At 36.9% G+C, this 25531-nt stretch overlaps 4 protein-coding genes across 5 annotated transcripts in view; 2 read left to right on the top strand and 2 right to left on the bottom strand.

The window, feature by feature from the left end:
* The window catches only part of LOC113109348 (myb-like protein U), a 972647-nt gene that overhangs the window by 788386 nt on the left and 158730 nt on the right, over nt 1-25531 (top strand). The gene's annotated exons all lie outside the window — the stretch shown is intronic.
* Nucleotides 1-25531, top strand: part of LOC113109515 (transmembrane protein 8B-like) — a 55232-nt gene that overhangs the window by 18498 nt on the left and 11203 nt on the right. The gene's annotated exons all lie outside the window — the stretch shown is intronic.
* Nucleotides 1858-10908, bottom strand: LOC113109678 (regulator of G-protein signaling 11-like). Of its 2 annotated transcripts, XM_026273405.1 has the most exons (18): nt 10783-10908; nt 10373-10469; nt 9179-9229; nt 7901-8007; nt 7734-7785; nt 7519-7577; nt 7334-7410; nt 6795-6876; nt 4979-5044; nt 4833-4863; nt 4639-4667; nt 4476-4537; nt 4195-4308; nt 3979-4094; nt 3296-3383; nt 2880-3018; nt 2392-2474; nt 1858-2310 (listed from the first exon to the last, which is right to left on the bottom strand). In XM_026273405.1, the coding sequence occupies exons 1-18, from the start codon at nt 10843-10845 to the stop codon at nt 2175-2177; spliced, it is 1452 nt and encodes a 483-aa protein (XP_026129190.1). In that variant the 5' UTR covers nt 10846-10908; the 3' UTR covers nt 1858-2174. The 2 variants fall into 2 exon arrangements, with proteins under 2 accessions (XP_026129190.1, XP_026129198.1); XM_026273413.1 differs by lacking the exon at nt 4833-4863 and having other exon boundaries at nt 4639-4662.
* LOC113109992 (ladderlectin-like) lies at nt 20656-22648 on the bottom strand. The gene is made up of 6 exons (XM_026273948.1): nt 22558-22648; nt 22405-22465; nt 22180-22280; nt 21496-21630; nt 21049-21163; nt 20656-20864 (listed from the first exon to the last, which is right to left on the bottom strand). Exons 2-6 carry the CDS (start codon nt 22451-22453, stop codon nt 20791-20793), a joined length of 474 nt encoding a protein of 157 aa, XP_026129733.1. The 5' UTR covers nt 22454-22465; nt 22558-22648; the 3' UTR covers nt 20656-20790.

Raw genomic sequence — 25531 nt, 5'->3', positions numbered from 1 at the left:
TGATGCAGGGAGAATAATTATGCACCATAACGCCCACAGAGCAGGAACAGGAGGGAAAAATAACTAACTGCGCACAGCAAGCGCATATACACACACACAATATGAACACATGCAACTAGTTGTTTTCATAGCATTTCTATAGGAATTATGCATGTACTGTAAGTGGTTGATCACTGTAACCGTGATCACTATAAGCCGTTTCCATTGTAGTAGAATCATGCTCCGTGTCAGTGCCTGTGATATTCTACTACCTTGCTTTAATCACAGATCAAATACAGCACCAGACGCTCGATGGGTTTGGGCTCACAGACGGGAAGGAATGGAAAGCTGTGGTCTTTCCTCCAAAGATTTGCCAGAGTCACAAAGGAGATGACTCCATCTCACCGCCTTGACCTGCTGACTGCTGCCCTTTTGCATTATGGATGAAGGAAATGAACTGACCTACATATATATTAAAGCAGTTGTAATGTCTTTTTCTGTTCCCCAGACACTGAGATGGAAAAGGAACTACATCATTAAGCTGATTCAGTTCTACAAGTTCAAGCAAGAGTTCAATGTGTTTATGTAAGACTATGTGGTAATTACAGCTGTTTTAAAGTGCCCTGCTGATGTGCTTCAACATGGAAGTTTACAGTAACAGCATAGTTTTGAAGGAAACTGTCACAATGGATATAAATCTAGTAGAGTTGCTATAATGCTGCAGTAATTTAATGTTATGTAATTAGTAATCACCACCAAGGTCTCCCTTACAACATATATAATGTTTGGTCAGGTGTACCACAGTAATGCTTTCTACTTGGTAACTATTGAATTTTTGTGCTCTACTTTTTGTAATGTATAGATCATAGACAGTAAAAGATCTGGGACTCACGAGTCATACATGGAGGGTGAAACAATAAGCAAGTAATCTGTCTGTTACTGGTCTCTGATCAAGTGTGTAAATAACATTTTATATTTATTTGCTGACCATTGTAGAACTGAGGACTCTCTGCTGAACATGGAGAAAAAACACAGCATTGGGAGAAGATGGCAAGAATCTGATTCAGACTTCCAGTCTGTCCTTAAAGATGTTGACCGTGAGCTCAGAGGCCAGCTGATCTGCAAGGCTAGAACTGAATCAAGGGAGAGAGCAGTCCTCCTTCATCGGAAATTAAAATATCCAAGGAAAGTACTGTGGACAAGTAGATACAATAAGACATTAAGATCCTACTTTCAATCAAGCGTTTAAATGATTCTGTTCAGTCGCAATGGCTCACTTATTAACAGTGACTTTCTGCCACCTACTGGTGGTTTTAATTTCACATTTAAAGTATCTTATTTTTTAGATCATTTCAAATATCAGATTCAATATTCAACGTTTTATGTTTGATATATCAAATTATTTATGCATTTGTAACTGCAGGTTACATGCATTCATGTTATGCATTAAACAGTGTGTAAAAAAAAAAAATCTAATTATTCTAATTCACTGATTAAATGTAAGAATTTGACTCAAAAGGTCTGTAGAAACCTTGAATTAAATGCAGCCTTGGTGAGCTATAAAAGACTTCTGTAACACTACATATGTCAAAGTTTAAGGCATTTCCTTCTTTTAGAGTGAGTAACATTAAAGCTAACCAGTTTTATGTAAACCTGTATCATTTGAATACTTCTACTGACACATTCCTTTACTCAGGATTGTTTACCAGACACAGATTAAGGTTAGCCTTTTATGTCAAGTAACCAATAATTTATAATAAAGACTTACACATTTACTACAGATGAACTCTGTCCCATCATGTCACTTCAGGTATTCACTCAAGCACTTTTCTAATATGATATCAATATATAAATAATTTATACCAGAGAGGAAAAACTTTATATCAAATAAATACATTAAAATATGACAAAAGGCAAGTTAGACTTAAAGAAACTGAAGGAAAAACATTCAATGAACAGCTGAAAGTGAGTAAGATTGCCTGATTACATTACTGCTATAAATACATTGTATTTATGAAATGCATGAAAAGCTGTATTCCTGTGTGATAGTATACAGAGAAATGTGAACAGAGGAATCAAGCATTCTTGTTACATAATTATCTGTTGTTATATTCTGAAACATCTGTTTTGTAAAGCACAACAGGAAGCAATGCAGATTCATTTACAACTGTGTTAGGTAACATAGCACAACATGTTTAAAGCCGGGATGCAGTTCCAGAATTGCTTTTGAAAGAGTTAGAGTTCTTTGTCTTCCCATCATCCTCTGCAGCTTGGGTGGCGAGGGCAGGTGAGGGGCTGGAGTGACGCTGGCGATGTATGAATGGTAACACACTGGAAAGACACACAGAAATAAACTGATAAAAGATGTCTCTTCTTCTGCAGATGAATCAATATGAGTTTTATGCCTCTTACCTTTTCTTGGTCTCCTGTGGTACTACGGCTCTGGCTAATAAGTTCTTGTAGAGGTCAGATTTGAGATAACGAGGGTATGAATCCTGCAAAAAACACAAATGATGTCTGGCTAGATTATTCAAATCCTTTTAGAATTTCAAATCATAAATTGGATGATCCAATCACAAGTGACCCATTTTTACACCTCAGCAATCACTCGTCTAGTCAACTTCTTAAAAAAACAGTTTTCAACATTGATAAGAAATGTTTCTAAACTGCTTTCTGAAGGATCATGTGAGAGTAATGGCTGCTGAAAATTCTGCTTTCACAAAATTAAATTACATTAAAATATATTCAAACAGAAAACAGTTATTTTAATTAATATTTCACAATGTTATTGTTTTGATTATAGTCATTAGTCACCAAGGCTACATTCCAAAGGTTTTGAACTGTAGTTTAATATTTGTTTATGCACACTTTGCATTTGATCGAAGAGTTGGAAGTTATACCTTCTTCATGAGGAAGTAAATGTGCATTTGAGCATCATCCAAGACAAAACGATGAGGCCGCTTGAATCCTTCCAAGGTCTTTTCCATGGTCTTGCTGTCTATATTGACCCAGCGACTTGCACCAGGAGCCAGGAACTGCCTAACATCCAAAATCACACGAATAAGAGACAAACTTGAGATGATGAAAGACTTTTTCATTCATATCGCACACTGATTACAAATGACAGAGAGGCCATATAGACTGGAATATATGTTAAAATGTAAATTTTTCCTGTGATGGCAAAGCTAATATTTTTTGTAAAAAACTTTTTTTTTTTCAGGAGAAAGTTCAAAAGAACAGCATTTAAAGCATCAATCTTTTGTAACATTAATAAAGTCTTTAACATTGTAACATGGATATATTATTAAGGTCATACTTGTAAACCTCATCCACTTTCCCTGGAATCTTTGAGGTCTCTCCGTGACGGACGTCCTCACAGGCCTGCCAGAAACACAAGTTCTCCGCTAAAAACAAGAGACAAAACCACCACCAAGAAAAGGATATGAAAGAGGATGATGAGAGGGAAGGCATGAGAAAGAGAATGGGGGAGAGAGAAACATTAAAAGTTATTATTTTATTTATATAAACAGAGTGGAATAAAAATGGAATCTATTAAAGCTCCATGAATACAGATGAATTTCAGGACACTCTTCAGAAGGGGTTTAAAATACAATCTTTATATAAAGTCTGATTCAAAAAACAAACAAACAACAACAACAGTAAAACCATGATTTTAGAACAAATCCATGGTATTCTTTGATAAAATTTAATTACCGTTTCTAAAAGTAACTTATCATTATCATACTGAAGACACCAAATCATATTTTGTTTAAGTGTCTGATAAGCAGAACTGAATTTAATTCTGCTTTTTGACAAAGATTTAAATTAACTTGTATAGCAAAAGCTGTTTGAAGTATAATTCAAATATAAAATATGTTTTCTGCTCACTGTTCTCTTATCACATATCTGTAACTCATCTGACATACCATTCAAAAGTTAGGTCTAGTAAGATTTTTTTTTTTTTTTTATGCCATCACGGAAATAAATGATAGTTTATACCGCTGAATTCTTTCTCCAAATAAGTGAGAAACTCTTTTCTGCCCACTGGGTCACTCAGTAGCTCCATGAAGCTGAAGCTCCAGCGCTCCACACGCAGTTTAGTCGGCACGGAAACTCTATTTCAGGAAAATACAGAGCAATTACTGAGCTTCAGACAGGACATTAATATACTTTAGGAGTATAAAATGGTTATTCATGTGTGTTCATGTGACTCACGTTTCACAGTTCATGTTCCAAAACATGATATCATCTGTGATCCAGGGGTTGCTGGGAAGACATCCTTGCATTATGGGGTCATGGGGCTGGTACTGCTCACAGTACTTAACGTAACTGCGAACACACACACACACACACGCACACCTTCACAAGGCCTTCACAAGGGTTATGGTAAGAGTTCTTTTTAAAAGATACTTTGATGGCAGTCCATTAGTTGTAGTCTGAAGACTTTCACAGAGTAAAGAAACACACACACACACACACACACACACACACAGTACCTCTCAAGGCAAATTGAGGACTTTACACGATTCCTCGCCAGGCTTATTCTGTTATGTTCAATCTAAAGCCGTTAAAAAAATAAAAACATTAAAACGTATATATACACATATACATGCATATAGACAAACATATAAAGACACATTTGATATATTAACTACTTACCTCTTTTTTGTAGAAATCTGCATTCTTTTCTGAAATTTACAATGACAAAATGCAAAATATCATCCCAAAATATTAGCTTTCCTGAAATGTTGCCATTAAAACTAAACTAAATCTGCACAGTCATTGACGTTTCTGATTTTGCAATGGAATGCAATGACAGCAGGAAATGAGGCAATGTTAAAGAGATTACTTACTTGAACAAGGATGCATGATAAAAGAAATAAACTGAAATAAAGAGAAGAAAGCTGTAGAGGATGCTTGAACATGAGAGATTCTGCTGTGAATGTTTCTTCAGTCTGTGTGTGGAGTGTGTTGTTGTGGATGTGGTCAGGTCACTCACCAGCTGCACTCGTGTGTTCGTGGTTCTTCTCTCCGGTCCATGATCTATGTTGTCCAGTGTCCCCGGCTGAAAATGTGGTCATAAAGAGATATACAGATCAATAACCAAATATGTTTGTTTCTGATGCCAAGTCATTAGAAATGTGATCTCTGTATTCATGCTGGTATCATCTGTAGAATTTTATAGCATTTACTCTAAATAATTACCTATTTTAAGTATATTTAAAAAAAATTCACAACAGTATTTTTTTTAAATCATAGTATTTCTCAATTTTTTTTTTCAACTTTTTCTTTCAATTTTTTTTTCAACATTTTTTCTCATTTTTTTTAATAATAATTCTAAGGTGATTTTTCGTAGTTTCAAAGATTATTGGAATACGTTTTACGAGACAACACTATTTAAGTTTTTCAACTTCAAAATTCCATGTTTAATTCAATGTGTTACTTGTCATTTCTGTGTTATTATTTGTGATTTGTTTCAAAATCAACCCTACATCACTTTATTTCTTTTCCAGTGTGGCGGACACACCACTTTACAATCTGAGAACAAATACACAACGCTGACATTTAGATTTTCTTGCTACCAGCAAAAATAAATAAAAAAATTAATTACATTTTAATTAGAAATTAAAAAATTCAGAAGATAAGTATGTCATTGTCCATAGAATTTACTATAAATATATATTAGAAAAATATTGTGAGCCTTGTTTTTATCCAGGCTTTCAAACTAAGCCAAATCCCAGTAATGTCTGGCAGGTGGATTAAAATAAAAAATAATGGAGGCAGAACACCCCCCCACCCACACACACACAGAGTGACAATATAGTGATGAAATGGTCTCTAAATCCACCTCAGATTAAATCATCATCTGGATTCCTCATTAAAATGCCCTTGTGCAGGAATGCAAGAGTAACTCTCTCTCTCTCTTTCACACACACACACACACACACACACACAGACAGTAAACTAGTGTGCAGTCTTTCACACAGAAGCCACATGTACACTCAAACACACATAGTCACTTAGTAATAGAATATCCTCTTAAGAGCTCAACCAAAAGATGGAACCATTCCAGCAGACACACACACACACACACACACACACACACACACAGTCTGGTTCACTATCCTTGTGGGGACCCCCCATAGGCATAGGATGGTTTTCTATTGTAAAAACTGTATTTTCTATACACATACTGTACAGTACTTCCTGTTCAATATCCTATTATTTAATTAATCTAAGAAACTTAAACTGAAGTTAGGTAATGCATATATCTTTTGCACTCATGTGTGAGTGTATTTTAAAGACACCAGTCTGTTCCATTCAATTTTTTCTTTTATTCTGCCCTCCCTTTCTCCCGTTCTCATCTCGTCTGTCCCCTTCCTCCCGTTTTCCTTTGCCTTGCGATACGTTTAACTGACTGACTGAATATTTCATAAGCAGAAGCTGGATACAGATATGAGGGAATGTGTAGGATGGACACAGATGCTGTCCCTGCTTAAGCATCATACACTGTCTATAATGTATTTGGAAATGCTTTGAATTTCTACATCACACAGGAGATACAGTACATTAAAAAAATCAGTTTATTTTATTTACGAACTGAAAAAGATTTCAATCCTGATGGCAATACTTGTAGTAATTGTAGAATACCAAGATATAAGTATTGCCAGCATTATTTGCTTGATTTAAAATGATTTTCAAATGTTGTTTATGAATTATAACAAAAATGTATTTTAGATTTTAGTGATCCGTCTTGTGCTAGAATACCATGGTTTAAGAATTGCAAGGGTGTTTTTTTGTGGTTCAGTACTTACAGGAGGTCTGTTCACTAGCCAGTAAGCTTGCTCCTGACACTCCAGCACTATACGATCTGCTTTCCGACGCTGTTTTGATGCCCTTTAACACAAGAAAATGAACATATGGCAAATGCACAGATGTAAAGTACAACTTCAACCTTCAGAAAATATTTTATATTGATTTTTTATTGACAATTAATATTAATTAGTGCATAAAACTTTAATATATATATATATATTTTGTTAACTTTTAGTTTAGTAACAATTAAAAAATAAAGTTTTAGTATTTGTAATTATAATAACCCTAATACATTTACTTGATTTCAAACGATAAATTTTTTTAAATATAATTATTCAAAAACTTATTTTTGATTTTAGTAATGAGGTTCATTTTGTGATAAATGTGCTTTTATGATTTTTATTTCATTTTTTTTACACTTTTCTTTTACATTGCTTGCAATAGTGGGCTAAATGTGTTAGGCTGAAGGAAGCATTAAGTGTGTGGGTGTGTGTGTGTGTGTGTGTGGTCATGTTTGATGATGGAAAAGGAAAGTTACCTGAGCTGCTCTCTTGCCTGCATCACAACAAAGTCCCAGGTGTGGTTGATACGTTTATGTAAAGCATTATAGCACTCCTAACAAAGACAGAGATCGAGAAATGAACAACAGATCGCTCCACAGGTTCAGGACTACATTATAGAGTCTTGTTTCTCTGTGGTGTGACTGGCTTTCGACCCACACACCTTTTCATACTCAATTAGTTCTCCTTGTTTTCGGATATTCTTCTTGGCCAAGTAGATTGCTAGAACACATATAAATAAAAGTATACAAAATATTTTTACCTTCTGAACCTGCTGTGAAATATCTCCTTTTGTAATCGTTGATGCAAATAAATTTTAGTTTGCTACAACATTTGATGAATACATTTTTGTCATGAACATTTGAAGTTGGGCCTCACCATAGTCCAGCTCTGAAGCCGGCCAGCGTGTTGACATCCAGTAATATGGCGTCTGATAAAAACAGAGATTAATTCAGATGTGCTGATTTAGAACTTTAGGAACTACTGATACAGCATGGCATTTTATTTAAATATTGTATACAGTATGTGTGAATAAATTTAAATACCTGGAAGCGGTAAGGTGAATTGTCAACTTTCAGAATTAGGTTTCTGGGCTCTTTTAAAGGGTAAATGTATCCGTACTTCACAAAGATTTGTCCAATGTGCAATGCCTCTAAATTTAAAATGAGGGGGGAAATGATACATACACATAATAGATACCAACAGAAACATAAATAATTAGATTTAAAATCGAATTAAACATGAAATTTAGATTTTTATATTTTCCCCTGAACATAAGGTATATATCTTTGTTATATTTACAAATTTTTGTTTGCATTTTTTTGTACTTTATTAACAACAGAAATAATAGCTGGTTCAAGTTGGTCTTTGAATTTCTCTACCAGCTAAAGGCCAGCTTACATTTACACATCTGGCAGATATTTTTATCCAGCAGCTTACACTGCATTTAAGCTATACCTAATTTTCATTTCATGCATTATCTGGGATTCAAACCCATGACCTTAGCATTACCATACTGTGCTCTAGTGTTTGAGCTACATGAAAAAAGCTATAAAATAACTAGTTATTTTCCTAACACTCAGTTAACAAAGTCAACCCATGCTTTCTGGGAATAACATTATTTGGGAATAACATTATTTGGGAATACATCTCAGTCTAATCATTGCCTACACATGGTGTTCCCTCACAGCAGTGCACATATCTGCCAAACTCTCTGGAGTCTAGTTTATTTCAGACACAGCTGTGTGCAGCATTACTTGTTTATTAGGGCTTTCTGAACCACACAGCCTGTTCTCTGAGAGTGTAAAATTTGTGCATTTTCTTATTAAAAATCTTGCACACAACCTGGCTTACATTACATAAAATCGGACTTTAATTTAAAGCAACTTTAATAAGCAATTTAGCTCCCCAAGGTTGTTTGTGTGTGTGTGTGTGTCAGGAAGGCACATGGAGAATAATGTTGTCTCTTGAGAACACTTTCTACAAGCCACACACAGGTAACTGGAAAGCTCAAAGAAATACACCACAGCAGATAGCATTGAAATTATCACACACACACACACACACACACACACACAGTAAGTCTGAAATAATGTTATAGCTATAAGCCAACTTATAAGCATTTTTTTTTGTATTATTTTGTAAATTAATTTCTAATGCATCACTTTTATGCATACAGTAAAACAATCTTTTGTTACATTTTCTAAAAAGAAAAAAAGAATTGTACTTGTTAATGCAAAAGTCCCTGCCACATTAGTTTAATAATGACAACAAACTCTTTGTTCTTTGACAAAATATAGTTAAAAGTTAAATTAATGTCCTACCTTCATCAGAGATAGAAAACTTCTTAATCAGCCATTCAAAAATATCGGCACCTGTATAAAATCAAAGAATAAAGTCAACATAAGCACACTGTATCTGACATAACATTGATCTATCTATCTATCTATCTATCTATCTATCTATCTATCTATCTATCTATCTATCTATCTATCTATCTATCTATCTATCTATCTATCTATCTATCTATCTATCTATCTATCTATCTATCACTTGCACCAAGCTCATTAATATACATATGTTAATATATGTTTAAACAGCAGCTCCCATCAGCAGCTTAGATAGAATAAGCATGTTTTTTTCCCTTGCTCAACAGTTGAGCCATGACTGGCCAAGATATGACTTGTTTAGCACTGGTTTTGCTTGTAAACAGTGCTTGAGCTGTGTATGTTTCTCTCCTGATTCAGACGAGAAGACTTTTTCACTGGAAAAATCCTATTATTGATTGAGGACTACTAAGTTAAAAACGTCTTAATGACGGATTCACAAGTCATTAATTGATGGACTGGAGTTGTGTGGATTACTTGTGGACTATTGTGATGTTTTTATCAGCTGTTTGGAATCTCATTCTGACGGCACCCATTCAAAGCAGAGGATCCATTGGTGGGTAAGTGATGTGATGCTAAATTCTCCAAATCTGTTCACAACCTCACCTACATCTTGGATTACTTGATGGTGAATAAATTTTCAGCAAATGTTCATTTTTTGGGTCAACTGTTCCTTTAAGTGATTTTGACCTGTAGCTTTGATTTGCCAAATAAAGTAATTTGTTCATTCACTCTTGCCCTGTGTCCTCTGAGAGACCAGAGCAGGTGCAAAACATGCACAGTTAGAATAATTAATAGCAATAAAAATGAGCACAGAGACTGAAAGCACACACAGGAATCTAATTTCACTGCGCAAGCTTCTATTGATTCTCTGTCCTCATGCGCACTCAAGACTTTCCAAGATATGCATGGATACTTAGCTGTTAAACGCTGACTTTTTCCACAGTAATAATAGGAAAATATTCTAGTTGTGCCTCAACTGTCTCTCTAATTGTGCTATAACAGGTCAGGGGCTGGAAAATACACAGAACAGTCATGTACATTTGGGATTATCAAAAGAGAGTGAGTGAAGCTTCAAGTTTGATGCAGTTATGGAGAAAGAGAGAGAGAAAGAACAAGAGAGACACTCACCAGTCATTGCGTGTGGTATGACCGTAATAAGGAGACGCTGGTTGCGCAACTTGATGCCCATATCAGGGTCCTGCATGGATATGATCATGCGCTCCATCTGTATTTGGGCATACATGAAATATATGTACTTTTAAAAATTCCTTTTGACACCACTCAAAATAAACAGATAAAAAAAACTTCAGAATGCACCTTTAAATAAATACTAACTTTATTATTTCAGTCAAATATTATAATATTTATTTATCCATTTTATTATACAAAATTTTGCGTGGTTTTACAACATTTTCATTAATCAGAGGAAAAGCTCGTAGTCTTGCAAGCAACAACTGCAACATTTTATGAAGCTCTGGCTCGTTTACAGCAGATGTATGACTGTAAGAGTTCAATAAATACACATCTTAGGGTCTCACCTTAGTCAGACAAGGCATTTGTTGCCTCTGCACTCCGTGCTGACTGAGTGTTTTGATGGTCATGTTGAAGGCTGCTCTGGATGTGAAGCTGAAGAGAGCTGGAAGATGCTTAAACTGATGCTTGAGTCTGCTTCTGTCCCGTCAGAGAGGCGACGGGGTGGCGCTACGGTACATTCGACTACAACATTACTGCCATAATCAGGTATGAAATAGCGCCTTCTTGTGGTGTTTGATTCAAATTGATACTTGTACAAAATCAAATAAGCACACAAGTGTGTGTGTGTGTATATATATATGTATGTATACATACACACACACACACACACACACACAAAGATAGAGAGGGAGAGAGTTTATAACAAATTCCCCATCTTTAACAGAGCATATCTTTTCGCTATAATTACATACATTTTAGATTTTTTTAATATATTATTCACATTTTTATAAAATATAAAATCAAAAATAATTCTTACTTTTATTAGACTCTTAAAAACTTGTAGCTACTAAATCCCGACCAACTTCACCTTGTATTCTTTCCATTGTTGTCAAAATACCGTAGTCATTTTCGCAAATGGGAGTAAAAAAAAAATTACAACGAGTTCAAAATACATAAATTTGAGCCGTTTCACTTTCTGTTCAAGTATATCTGGGCTTCATGACATGAATTTGTACTCTTTGGACTATTTGGAAATTTGTACATTTCAATTACAAGTGTCTAAATGCTACTACATTGGTTATATCAAAAAATATCCAAGCAAGTGTCTTCTGAAAACAAATGATTCCAATGCTATTCAATTATATTTTAATGCATTTTTTTATCTCCAGTACGCAAGTGCTGCTGATTAGCCACGCTTTTCTTTCTTCAGTCTACAGTGTGCTTTACAAAATTCTGTTGTTATTTTTTGGATTAAGAAGTTTCAAATCACCAATTAATATTATAGGATTTAGATAGTAGTATTTATTTATTTGTATTTTACCCCTAATAATGTAAAGTAGGTTACTTGAGATATGATCCATATTGCTACTCCGATACAGTAGGTGGCGGTATGTACCTTTTAATACGTTTCAATATATTCAGAGGCTCTCTTTTCACTTTAGGAATAAGGACTGGTGTGGATTGTTCATTGCAGTTTAGTGATATCCGGTTCACGAACGAATCACTCAATGTAACCGGATCTTCTTGAACCAGTTCACCAAATTCACTCGTTCTCGAGTCAAGAACAGTTTCTGAGGTGGTTCCATTTAGTCAGGGTGCTCATCACCTGACTTCTGGCTGTCAGGAAGTCCAGGATCCAGCTGCACAGAGATCTGTTTAGCAGAGATGGGACCAAGTCACACATGTGCAAGTCTCAAGTAAGTCTCAAGTCTTAACCTTCAAGTCTCAAGTAAGTCCCAAGTATTTTTTTCTTGGGCAAGTCAAGTCAAGTCAAGTCACAAGCTATGTCAAGTCAAGTCCAAGTCAAGTCACCTTAATATTGTTATTTTACCTGCAGAATCTGATCTTAATAAAGTTAAAAGACAAGATATAAGTAACTGTCAGTAAATTAAAATAATTTGGATTTGCATTGTAAATACTCATGTTCAGTAAAATACATCATGGAATTAAACAAAATTGTAACTTCTTAAAATTATTTATTTTTCACTTCTGCCAACAGTTTTTGAAATGTTTTACATTTTCAACATTGAGTCCATAAAAAAAAATAACAGCTAAACATCCAACAGACTCCTCTCTGAACACCTCTCTCTCTCTCTCTCTCAAACACAGTTTACATACAACATTAAACTGTTACATTTCTCCTCTCTGTCTCTCTCTCTCTCTCAGAGTATAGAATATAAATATGACGTATTTTTAATTGTTTCATACTTTTTTTTTATGTACAGTACAGACCAAATGTTTGGACACACCTTCTCATTCAAAGAGTTTTCTTTATTTTCATGACTATGAAAATTGTAGATTCACACTGAAGGCATCAAAACTATGAATTAACACATGTGGAATTATATACATAACAAAAAAACTGAAACAACTGAAACAACCTCATATTGTAGGTTCTTCAAAGTAGCCATCTTCTGCTTTGATTACTGCTTTGCACACTCTTGGCATTCTCTTGATGAGCTTCAGGAGGTAGTCACCTGAAATGGTCTTCCAACAGTCTTGAAGGAGTTCCCCGAGAGATGCGTAGCACTTGTTGGCCCTTTTGCCTTCTGTCTGCGGTCCAGCTCACCCCTAAACCATCTGGATTGGGTTCAGGCCCGGTGACTGTGGAGGCCAGGTCATCTGGCGCAGCAGCCCATCACTCTCCTTCTTGGTCAAATAGCCCTTGATGCCTTCAGTGTGACTCTACAATTTTCATAGTCATGAAAACAAAGAAAACTCTTTGAATGAGAAGGTGTGTCCAAACTTTTGGTCTGTACTGTACATAACAAAAAAGTATGAAACAACTTAAAATACGTCATATTTATATTCTGTACTGTGTATATATATATATATATATATATATATATATATATATATATATATATATATATATATACACAGTAGCTACAGAATATAAATATGACGTATTTTAAGTTGTTTCATGCACTTGTCATGATTGGGTAATCGCGGCAGCTACATTTGTTTTTCTGATTAATTGTTTTGCTCTATGAGAAAAACAAGGTAACAAAATATTCGGGGCTTATGCCCCCTTAGCCCAGCCCTAGCGCCGCCCCTGGAATGCGTTTTTTTGACGGCCTGCTAGCAGATCATTAGGGGCCGTTCACATCACGTATTTTGCGCGCGCAAGTTCTTTATTTCCAATGTAGGCGCGCGGTATGCGCGCTCATAATGGAAGCAACGCGCGCGCGTCGCACCGCATCGAGTTAAAAACATCTAAACTTTTCAGAATGCCGCAAGCGCACCGCAGGTCATGTGACACTAACTAACCAATCAGCTTCATCCTTTTCCCGTATCAACGTTGAAAGCTCAGCTAAGATGAAGGAACAGCTGTTCATAGCTGTATATGGATTGCCATTTTGAAACGAATTTAGTAGCAGAGCTACTGCGAGCGATTTTTAGTGCTGCAAATCCATTTATACTTTGCTGAAATTTCCGCGTCTTCATTGAGAGAGAGCGTGTCATGGATGCTTAGCAAAGACAGACGCCCAGGCGCACTTCTGTCCGAGCGCTTTGGAAAGAAGGAGAAAGCGGCGCGACTAGCGTTTTCCACGCGTTTTTAGGCGCGAACTATTGAAGACAAAAGCGATGACCCTCGGTACCTCTCAGGCTGACATGTTGATGTGATGTGATATCTGATTTAAGTGGGCGTGGTGTGCGTAAGGTAGAGAGGACATGACCGATGATAGTGTCCTGATCCAGTCACGACGCTATTCTCAGCCTGCGCTCCAGCTGAGTAATCAACTTTATTTAAAAAAATAAAAAAATAATTTATATATTTTATATTCAAACTGAAAACATAATGTGATTAACACTCAAGTCATTCAAGTCATCGTGTCTCAAGTCAAGTCAAGTCTCGAGTCTTTAACTTCCAAGTCCGAGTCAAGTCTCAAGTCCTAAAAATAGCGACTCGAGTCGACTCGAGTCCAAGTCACCAAGTCACAAGTCCCCATGTCTGCTGTTTAGTCCCAGAGTCTGGAGCTTTACAACAAGTGTGACAGGCCCAATGGTGTTAAATACTGAGCTGTAGTCCATAAACAGCATTCTCACATAGGTGTTCTTATTTTCAAGGTGGGACAGAGCAGTGTGTAGGGTGAAAGCAATAGTGTCGTCTGTAGAACAATTGATCCAGTGAGGCAAGCAGCACAGATCAGATGTAGTCTCTGACAAGTCTCTCAAAATACTTGTGTATAAGAGCAACGGGCCTCCAGTCATTTAAGCATGTGATTTAATTTTTCTTTGGTATGGGCACAATGGTGGATTTTTTGAAGCATGAGGAAACCACAGACAGACAGAGGAAGAGGTTGAAAATGTCTGTGAAAATGCGCATGCTCAGAGCACATGGCCTGGGATGCCAGCAGGACGCAAAGCCTTGCGGATATTCGCCTGTCGGAAGGATTCGGGTTACATCCAAGACAGAGATGGAGAGGGCAGCAGCTGCAGGAGCACTCTCTGTGTGGCTGTGTTGTGAGCCTCAGAACGAGCATAAAAGTTCGGCAATGTTCACAGTAGCTGGTTTATTTCCTTAAAATCTGTGATGTTATTGGTGCCCTGCCACATGCTTCTTGCATCGTTGGAGTTGAATTATTCTTCAACTTTGTTTTTATATTGTCTTTTTACAGAGTTGATGGATTTCCTGAGATCGTAACTGGCTTGTTTAAGATCATCAGCATTGCCGGATTTAAAAGCGGATGACCACACTGACAAGGCAGCTCAAGCATCACTATTATTCCATGGTTTTTGGTTGGGGTAGATAGTGACTTTTTTTGTTGACACTACGTCTACACACTTCCTGATGAAACACGTTACAATATCTGAGTACGCCACTTTGTTGTCATCAGATACTGCCCGGAACAAGTTCAAGTCTAGGTAATCAACGATAACCACACATGTTGATGGTGATGTGTTGAAAATATTTTGGAGCTATTGTTCTGAAGGTGGCTTTGTTAAAGTCCCCCGTAACATAAAATAAAACTCAGGCCTGGTCTTCTCTCATCCTGCACTATCGTAGCTCCTCTTTTCTCAACCCGTTCCCATGGCTCTTGGCCCCACCCCACTCGTCACAGTGAGACACTGAGATTAAGGATTTAGATGATTTTCTTCTCTTCCCATCATGCTCTAAAAAGAGCCTAAATGATACCTTAATGATGTCACAATTTTTAGAAATGCTCCATATCTAAAAAGAAGAAAATCATATCATAAGTAACAGTGCAAGGCTGAAAGAACCTCAAATACTTTGATCTCCCGAGATATGGACAATACAAATACACCAAGACATGTTTTCACAGACCTCTGAGTGAAGATGTGGGGAACCTTTTTCCTTTCCTTTAGATATTATTCCCTATCAGTTCACTCAGAATGATTATATAAAAACTAGGGCTGGTAAGCGATTAAATTTTTTAAAAATCTAATTAATTACATGATGTGATGATTAATTAATCGAATTAATTGTACATTGAATTCGGAGAAATTAATCTGAAAAAGATCATTTAAAGTCATTGTTGCGCAAAGCATTAATTTTTTACATATACTCTTTTGGACCATGTGAGTAAATGAAGAAAGAATGATCATTTTTGGTTTGGTGAACTAACTTTGATAATTTATTTTCTTAATTTTATTATTATTACTATGAAAATATACAATTATTTCTTTAATGAAATGATACTCTAAATAATAAACTAAAACTGCTAGTAGGTTGTGGTAAATGTCTTAATGATTAAGTTATCGAGTCATTTATTCATCCATTTGATTCATTCAAATAGCTTATTCATTCAGGAGTGAAGTAAATGGTTCTTAATGAATGGTTAATTGCTTTAGAGAGCAGACGACTCCTTGTACTTTTTGAAACGCTCTCGTGGTACTCTGATGTTATACACCAATCGGTCTGTGCAGCGCCACTTCAAAGCCAACACGACGCTGTGGGTTGCTCAGAGATGAACAGTTCTGATTTGTCTATATTTTGGTAGGCAGAATTGAGCAAAACAGACAACATTGTGTCTAAAATAACACAATATTAACTTAATGAACTGTTGTATAACATTTACAGATTTGATATTTTCTAGGCCCCATCACGCAGTAAGTTGTTGCCCTGCCTCATATTAGTCATCAGTCGACTATGAAATGACAGATGATCTGGGGCGGGGAAAGTTAAATGCGTTAATTATTTTACCACGTTATTTTTCTCCATTATTAATTATTCTAATTAACGTGTTAAATTACCAGCCCTAAAAAAAACATAATGTTCATCATATATCTGTTTACATGTCTCAGTGTGACTGGTCCAATGGTCTTGTGTCCAGAGAAACAGAATAAAATGTTAGTTTATGGTTAGATTTTCTGATGAGTGGGAGTATTTCAGAACAGAGGTTATCTGTTGTTGAGTCACGTAATCACTTCACTTAATGCTTTGTTAGGGGTTTAGTAACTCTCCTCCTTGACTGGAAACAGACAATTTGAGCATTGTTGGTCCTTAGTTGATCATTAGTAGCTTTAAGACCGCAGGTGGGAGAAAGGAGAATCTTTTGCTTCCTTTGCAAGTAGCCGATTGTTTGTTCCATGAGGTCCTGCACTGTTCTCTATAAAAGCTGGCATGGCAGGTCTACTTCTGACACTGGAAATGAGGCACTGGTCTTCAAATGCCCACACATTAAAGATAAAAATGTATGCAGGACAAATGTTATGGGGTAATGGATCCAGCTCAGATTTCATAGGGCTGACTGGTTTGCAGCTTAATATTAAAGATCAGTTGTACAGTTTCTTTGGGGACCTGAAAAATCGTGTTTTCCCCTTTACCTCAGAGGATTCCAATTACCTCAGAGGATTCCAATTCCAATTACCTCAGAGGATTCCAATTCCAATTACCTCAGAGGATTCATGGAGGTCGTGTACACCACCTGTTGATGGTAAGCCTACTGCTTCTCTTTATTCCTCAATCCCTCCTGTCCAGATCGAGTGGTCAGCAAGTGAGTATATGGAGAATTATGTGCAGGAAGAAACTGGTCTAGAACTTGTGGAGTTAGTGCAAAGCAAGGTCAATGAGAGTAATTAGCCAGAGAGTCTCATGTTCTTTTTACTCTTTTGTTTGATCATCCTGAAGTATGTACTCCTACTCTTGGTAGAACTCATCTAGTCCAGCATAAGATTGTTGTAAATTCAGATGTGGTTGTTGCGGAAAAGCCCTATAGGTTACCTGTACATAAAAACGAAATAGTTCGGGAACAAATCGACAATATTCTTACATGAGACATTATTCAGCCATCTTATTCTCCTTGGGCATCTCCTATTGTACTAGTTCCTAAAAAAGATCGAGGCCAAAGGTTTTATGTTGATTACTGATGATTAAATGCTGTGAGTGAAAGTGATGCATTCCCTCTTCCTACTGTGGGAGTCCCTTGCTGGAGCCAGTGTGTTTAGTACACTTGATCTGAACAGCTGGTACTGGCAAGTGGCAATGGACCCAGACAGTATGGCTAATACTGCTTTTGTGTCCCCTTTTGGGTTGTATGATTTCAAAGAGTTACCTTTTGGTTTAAAGAATGCTCTAGCTACCTTTCAAAGGCTTATGAATAGGGTGTTGGCTGACTGTTTAGGACAGTGTTGTTTAGTTTATCTAGATGACATAGGGCCCTATTTTAACGATCTGAAACGCAAGTGTCAAAGCGCAAAGCGCAAGTAACTTTGTGGGCGGGTCTCGGCGCTGTTGCTGTTTTCCCGGCGGGATAAATCGCTCTTGCGCCTGGCGCAAATCTAAAATGGGTTGGTCTGAAGTAGCTTCATTATTCATAGTTGTGGTTTGGTCGTAACGTGAAATAAACCAATCAGAGCGTCATCCAACATTTCCTTTAAAAGCAGGTGCGCAAGTTCCATTATGGATTGCTATTATTATGGCGTATTTACCAGGCGCACGCAAGGAGCGGTTCACAGCCGAGGAGACTGATGTTCTTGTAAGAGCAGTGAAAGACAGAGAAGTTGTGTTGTATGGGGATGGGAGAAACCCACTGGTTCTTGACGGACAAACCAATTTGTCAGATGTCCTTATATACATATATGACCTCAAACAGGTCTGATCCTTAATTACTACAATTAGCCTGAATAATTTGTAAGCTAGATTTATGCCTATTTTTTCACATCTTCGTGGCACACCACAATGATTTCCGTCATCTCATGTGTTAATATTTTTTTAGTGTAACAATTTATGATTTGCAAAAATAACTGTTGCATCTGTGTAGATTACATGAGCAAAGTGTATGCACGTTGTGCACGCTATACATTATGGTCAAGCATGCGCCCTTAAAATAGCATAATGAACAACGCGCAACGCGCCACTGACTTTAGACTAGGTTTTTTCTGGTCAGTGGCGCAATTGTTTAATGGAACAGCAAAATAGCACCAGGGATCGTTTGCGCCGGAACACGCCTCCTTTTTTGCGCTGAACCGCCCAGGGAGCACAAGTTCATTCACTAGTTTAGCGACGTGCTTCTGTGGAGGGAAAAGCGCGCTTTGCGCAGGTGCAAAATAGGAATGACACATGCGTCGGTGTACAAAGTCAATTGCGCTGGGTGCAAGATAGGGCCCATAGTCATTTATTCATCAAATTTCAGTCAGCATATACAAGATCTCCAAAGGGTTTTGAAGTGTTTGCAAGAGGCAGGACTAACCCTTAAACTTCAGAAATGTCATTTCTGTTTAACAGTAATTAAGTTTCTTGGCCATGTGGTGACAACCGAATGGGTGAACCCTTAAATAAATCAGCTAACTTTGCAGCAAAATGGATTGGGCCTTATCGAATTGTAGAAAAATTAGGTCCAGTAAATTATTGGGTTGTACATGAAGACAATGGAAAAGACTTGCGTACAGTCCATGTGTGCAATTTGAAGCCTGCCTTCCCCTCTGCTGCAGAGTTGGATCGTAAGGAAATGGAGGGAGTCTTGAAGATTTTTACTGAGGAGTTAGAAGATGAGGATTTTCTAGGGTTTTGATTAAATTATGTCCTGGCTTAGCTAGTACTACTTATTGCAATGCCAGATTATTTGGAAATGAGTGTAATGATAATTCTGAATGATGGAACTAGTGTTTTTTTATGCGATTGTTGTTGCAGGGTTTCATGTATTGACATTTTCCTGTAATGAGTATATTGCAGAACATTAGGGCATGTTTTTCCATGGGGGGAAGAATGTGACCGTTGTCACTGATTTGTGGTTTCTATTTAGTACTGGGGGTGTCGCTCTTAAGCGTATATACGGGAAACCAGGTAGGAAGTTATTTAAAGAAGTATGATTGCGTCTTTCTCGCTCTCTCTCTCTCTCGCCTTGGTTAGGCGTGCGGGTCATTCCAGGTCATGGTCACACTAGCGCACGGTTTGTGAGTGTTGTGGTAGCCCTCTTTGCATTAATGTGTTCATACTACATTTAATGCTGCGGTCTTTTGTGTATTAATGCTTACGATTCCTATTTTGAGGAATGTGATTCCCTCATTGAATTTTGTAAAGCATTAAGAAGTTACTGGAAGTAATTTGCGTGTAAATGGAGTTTTTGAGAGAGAGAGAGCTTTTTCCAATTGGTTGTGAAGTTATGATGGTGATTTCAATGCTAATTCAGGGCATTATATGTAGTGTGTTTTCAGGAGTTTTTTGGTGTAGGGAAATTTTCATTTTATTTATGTTGGTGCTCAAGTTGCCGATTTCAGTTGTAATTATTGTGTGATGTTTTGAATTACGTTTCAGGCCCAGTAGTTTAATGAGTGACAAGGTGAGCTTAATTGTTGGAATTTTTTAATTGTTTAATTATTTGCAGATTTATTTGTCACTCATTTATATTTGTAAGGTATTTAAAAGGTAAATGTTCCTCGGCTTGGCAATATAATTGTGGTTTATTATTTTATTTCCAGTTATTTCTTTTCTTTTCTTTTTCTGTGTTAAATGTAATGTACTGAATTGAAGGAAATGAATTGGAATTGATTATGAATAGAAAACTTTTGAGTCAACTTCCCTGTTGTTCCTTGTTTTATTTATTCCATATAATATAATAGTGTCATATGTAATATCGCTAATGATGTATTTTAAGTCAATAATTGTGGTGGTTTTTACCCCTGGCACCCGAACCCCCCTGAAGTTCCCCTGCAGTCATTTTATGCCTTAAAGCTCAGACAATCAAAATTAATTTAGAAAATAAAAAACTCATAGAGAGTGAATTAGGGCCAGAAACAAAGAGAGATGTACATTTGTAGTTTAAAGATTATTTTTTTATTTTGGTTTTGCAAAGATTGACATTCAAATTCAAATTCAAAGCATGTCTGTTACAACAAGCAATTTGGAGACTTTAGAAATTGGTGATGGACAGACATGAGATATTAGTTTACAATTTTAATTCTGTCTGACAGATGTAATTGAGAGTAGTATCGCAGTGTGCATCATTCCAGCGTCTGTCACCTGTGGAAATTCAGATGCATTTTTCAAATAAATTGTCAATCATGCTTTAGTTCAAAGAGAAAGCCATGAATATAAATCTGTAATAAAATGTGCAAGGTTTAAAACCACCTTTACAGTTCATGTTTTATACTAAATAAAAAAATGGTAAATAGCTTTAAATATATGGACAACGTGTATAGATTACCTCCATAGCCTATTTCCACACAATGTTCATCTCCTCGATATCCATTATTTGGTTCACCCCTTTGCCAGTCATTGTAGTCAAACCTTGATCCGTCACTCCAAAGCCAGAAAAAGTTCTAAAGAACATTACATTAACTTTATCAAACTTGGTGTTGTTTCCAACTGTTGAGGCTTGTAATTTTATTTTCCTTTTTATCTTTAAATAAGAACTCTGATTGGCTAATATACACATTTAATTTTTAATGTGAAGCTGCTTCTGGTGTTTGTTAGGGCAGTGCAAACAAGCCTTCGAACTATTAGAAATATCACAACCAATACATCTGAAAAAGCCCAACAATATTTAATTTGAATAACATTTACTGTTCATTTAATTTCAATAATACTTAAAGTACTACTTTTATCTGACAGTGGTTGACTTATATTTGAAGGGAAATGAAAAACCAGCTACCTTGATTGCATCATGAGCACCAATCCAGGTACGGGGGAAGTTATTGCTATATTTTCTCACAAGGCCTTTTAGGAAGATGTTAGTGGGTGCATTGTGGACAGCTGCAAGGTTTCCTCCAAGGTCAATACAGTGTTTCTGTGAGAATAAAGATTTAATGCATCACGTTTCCTTCCAGAGTATCAGTGAGCATTTGAACTTTTTGTAGTAGTTATAAGTCCCTCAGCTGTCCTCAGTGTGAAAAAATGGATCTCAAAATCATACAGTCATTGTTGGAAAGGGTTCAAATACACAAAAGGTGATGGAAACTGAAGAATGTGTGGGACCTGAAGGATTTTTCTTAAGAAAAGCAGGCAGTTTAACTGTTCAGGACAAACAAGGGACTCATGAACAACCATCAAAAAAATAAACTGTGGATCATCCAGAGATAACATGACAGTATCAAGAACTTTTGAAGTGGGTAATTTTTTATAAATTCATTTATTATTTTCTCTTGAGGAATGTAAACATATTTGTGTGAAATATCTTATTTGGGTCAGTACAAAAAAAATATATGCATTTTGTATGATCCTTCTTATTTTGGTAAAAAAATAAAATAAAAAAATAATTTGCGTTTTGAAGATAATGAATAGTGTATGTAAACTTTTGACCAAAACGGTATCTACATTACAGAGAACACTAACTTACCTCTGCTTCAATCCATGGTTTTAAGTCGCTGAAATATTTAAAGCATTGTTTTTCAAATCTCTCCCAGTCATCGGGGCAGGTTACACCAAACTTGTATGATTCTGCAAAAATATTGAATAAAATTTTGGCATTTGTATCAAGAGATTGATGAAAAGTGTGAATGTAAAAACAGAAACTGCAAACCACATCATCTGCAGGGAAATTCAGTCTATTTTGTTAATTTACCTCCATTAACAACCAGCACAAAAAGAAGGAATGCTGTAGAAATCCACATGCTGATGAAGTCCTATATCAACAACATTAAATGTAATGTAACTAATAATATACATCGACAAGTTTAAAAACACTTAAAATGGAAAAGAAATAAAAAGGTCATACCAAGTGAACCAAAATTCAACTAAGCAGGCTGTAATATTTGCTGTATACTCAGTTCATTGCTTGAAATCAGCTTTATTTATACCCAGTAGTCACAGTGTGCAGCTTGTTGAACACCAATGAAAACGTCTTTCAATCAGTCCTTATTTGGTAAGTAAGACTTGATTCTGAATAATCCTCATTTTTGATGTGTCATTGTGTTTCATGTGAATTTCAGTGTAATATTCATAGCTGATTACTACTATTTTAAATAAAAGCAAACTAACAAAAATATAGTCACTGTAAAGTGATTCATTAAAGCTGTATATTTGCTTTAATAGATGAGAACAGCAGTTTATCTGATCGGATATCATATTTCAGAGAATGGTCTTATGAAATGGCAAATAAAACAGTGAGGTCTGTTTACTTTCTATTTACTCTTACTTACTACTGAAAATATGGTGAAAAGTCTATTCAATTTATTTCAAGTTTATTTGTATATCACTTTTTACGATACAAATCATTGCAAAGCAACTTTACCGAAAAATGAAGTTTCTACAATATTATATATTAACAACAATAATCATATGATGCAATCACACTTCTATATGATGTTCCAGGGTTAGCTTCATCTGAGGGTTTGGCATCATCTCTTCTTAGGTGTTCTGGATTAGGTGTAAATCCTTGACATAACAGAGAAACAAATAGAGACATAATAAGCGTAGCTGCTGTTCCAGAATTGTTGGCTGCTATATGAACATCCAGCTGTGTAGCCCTTGTGTATGAATACCTGTTTGTGGAGTGCTTTCAGAGGTTCGCCCCTGTCTAGATCTCTGGTCCGTTGTCTGGAAGAGAGGAGAGGGAAGCGTTCGAGTCATTCCTGAGGTACATACCCGGTGGCACAAACCTACCTGAAGTCACCCAGCGTGGTGGCACCAGCTGAGGCCGTGGAAGGCCCAACGTGCAGCAACTTCAATCTGTACTTCTATCCACTCTTGGTCAAATTCGAGAGGTGGTGTGTCTTTCTCCATATATTCACTGAAGCTAAGTAAATTTGTGAAGGAACTCTGTCTGTCTGTTACCAGTCCTACAGGTCTGAGCTTGAGGCTCTGAGTCATCGTGGGAGTGTTTCCACGGTTGGAGGTGACCCTGTTGAGTGTTGGTCTGGGAAGTCTGCCCCGGTGAAGAAGACCACAGTTGTCGTGACATATACACCTTCTCTAGACTCCCGAGCTGAAAAGGGCTAAAGCCTGACGTCCACTTCTTCGAGGGTCTGTGAGTTGTATCCATTCAATATTGTCATTGTATACCCACCTGCATGCCCAGAGCAAAGCTCCAGTTGCCCCTGTATACCCCTCTGTACGCCTAAAGCTAAGAACTAGCGTATTGCCCTTGTATACTTACCTGTACGCCCAAAGTCAAACTCCAGTTGCCCTTTGTATACTCTTCTGTACGCCCACAGCTAAGAGCCAGTGTATAGCCCTTGTAAACTTACCTGCATGCTCGAAGTCCAACTCCAGTTGCTCTTTGTATGCCCTTCTGTACGCCCACAGCTAAGAGTCAGCATATTGCCCTTGTATACTCATCTGTACGCCCAAAGCTAAGAGCCAGCGTATTGTCCTTGTATACTTACTTGTATGCCCAGAGTCAAGCTCTAGTTGCCCTTGTATACTCACCTGTACGTCCAAAATAAAGACCCAGTTGTCCTTCTGCATACTCACCTGTACGTCCCGAGTGAAATACCAGTGCATTGCCCTTGCATACTCACCAGCAAACTCCATCCGTAGGGTTTACCTGGACGAAAATTGAAGTTAAGGATTGTGTATCTTTCTTGCATACTTACCAGTAGACCTTTTAGGCGTTTCCAACCGCGGACCCAGAATCTCGTGGCGAACGGCGTCAGGTACGCACCCCACTTAATTCATCAGAATTACTTACCTTCTTTATTCTGCGTGCAGGGACTGGAAGGGCCCCACCGACGGTTCTCCTGCAGGAGAAACACAAAGGCACTACTGAGAAAAACCCTGTGGAGTCACGTGAAGGAAAGGACACAAATTACCTACAGGCTTACCTGAGAGTCCCCGTGACAGAGTCAGAAGCGACTCGGACCTATACTCTCTGGCCCCGAGAGTGGATTTTAGATTCCCTTTTCCCTTCCCTTCACACCTTTTTTAATAAAGTTTGTTTTAATTATACTCACTCTCTCTCGTGTGTCTGGTCATTGGGGTGTTCTTGGGACCTCCTCGAGGTGGAAACTAGGGAGGGGCGAGACTCACGACATCTGTGGTCCGCTCCGACCTGTGACCAATTTCTACTAGCTACTACTAAATATTGTAGAAACATAATTTTCTGTAAAGTTGCTTTGTAACGATTTGTATTGTAAAAAGCTCTATACAAATAAAGTTGAATTGAATTTACATCAAACACCACAACTTGGTCAAATTAATTTATTCTTTCAATCATTACACAATGGACAACAAAATACAAAATGCAGCCATCAATATGAAATATGATACTTTACAAACTCAAATGGATACTGGAAAAAAAAAGCTACCAAAAAGGAAACTTATGGGTGGAAATACCTTGTTTAAAATCCCCTTGTATTTTGTTTAAAATATCATATAAATAAAGGTGACTTGTACCAACTCTTCTTAATTGAGGAAAGAACACAGTGGAATATGGAAAAATGGTGGCATTTTCCTTTAAACTGTAATGAAGCTTTGCAAACATTTTTCATGCTCACATAACTTACTGTCTGATACTGTCTGTGTTTCTGATAAAGATAATGGCATTACAGTTTTTTACAGATGAAAAAAAAAGATACATTTTATCTTTCACATTTAGTCCATTCGTTTTTGACGATTATGCCACAGGTTCTCATCAACATCGCATTGAATGTTTTCCCTTGCAATGCACCGAGGGAAATACCTCCTTGCATGGCGTATCCATCCCTGGCAGTCCTCTGCACCTATTGCCAGGCAACCAGCATTCATTGCCT

This window comes from Carassius auratus, chromosome 1, assembly GCF_003368295.1.
Source record: "Carassius auratus strain Wakin chromosome 1, ASM336829v1, whole genome shotgun sequence".
NCBI lineage: Eukaryota > Metazoa > Chordata > Actinopteri > Cypriniformes > Cyprinidae > Carassius > Carassius auratus.
This window is presented reverse-complemented; position numbering and strand designations above follow the sequence as displayed.

Coding starts and splice junctions, on each gene's coding strand:
- LOC113109678 (XM_026273405.1), bottom strand. CDS start 10,845: ATGACCATCAAAACACTCAGTCAGCACGGAGTGCAGAGGCAACAAATG. Junction 6,877..7,333: donor CAGGCAAGAGAGCAGCTCAG/GTAACTTTCCTT, acceptor CTTGTGTTAAAG/GGCATCAAAACAGCGTCGGA. Junction 4,095..4,194: donor TGGAACATGAACTGTGAAAC/GTGAGTCACATG, acceptor TTCCTGAAATAG/AGTTTCCGTGCCGACTAAAC.
- LOC113109992 (XM_026273948.1), bottom strand. CDS start 22,453: ATGTGGATTTCTACAGCATTCCTTCTTTTTGTGCTGGTTGTTAATGGA. Junction 21,631..22,179: donor AACCATGGATTGAAGCAGAG/GTAAGTTAGTGT, acceptor TTATTCTCACAG/AAACACTGTATTGACCTTGG. Junction 20,865..21,048: donor TGTGGAAATAGGCTATGGAG/GTAATCTATACA, acceptor GAATTTCCACAG/GTGACAGACGCTGGAATGAT.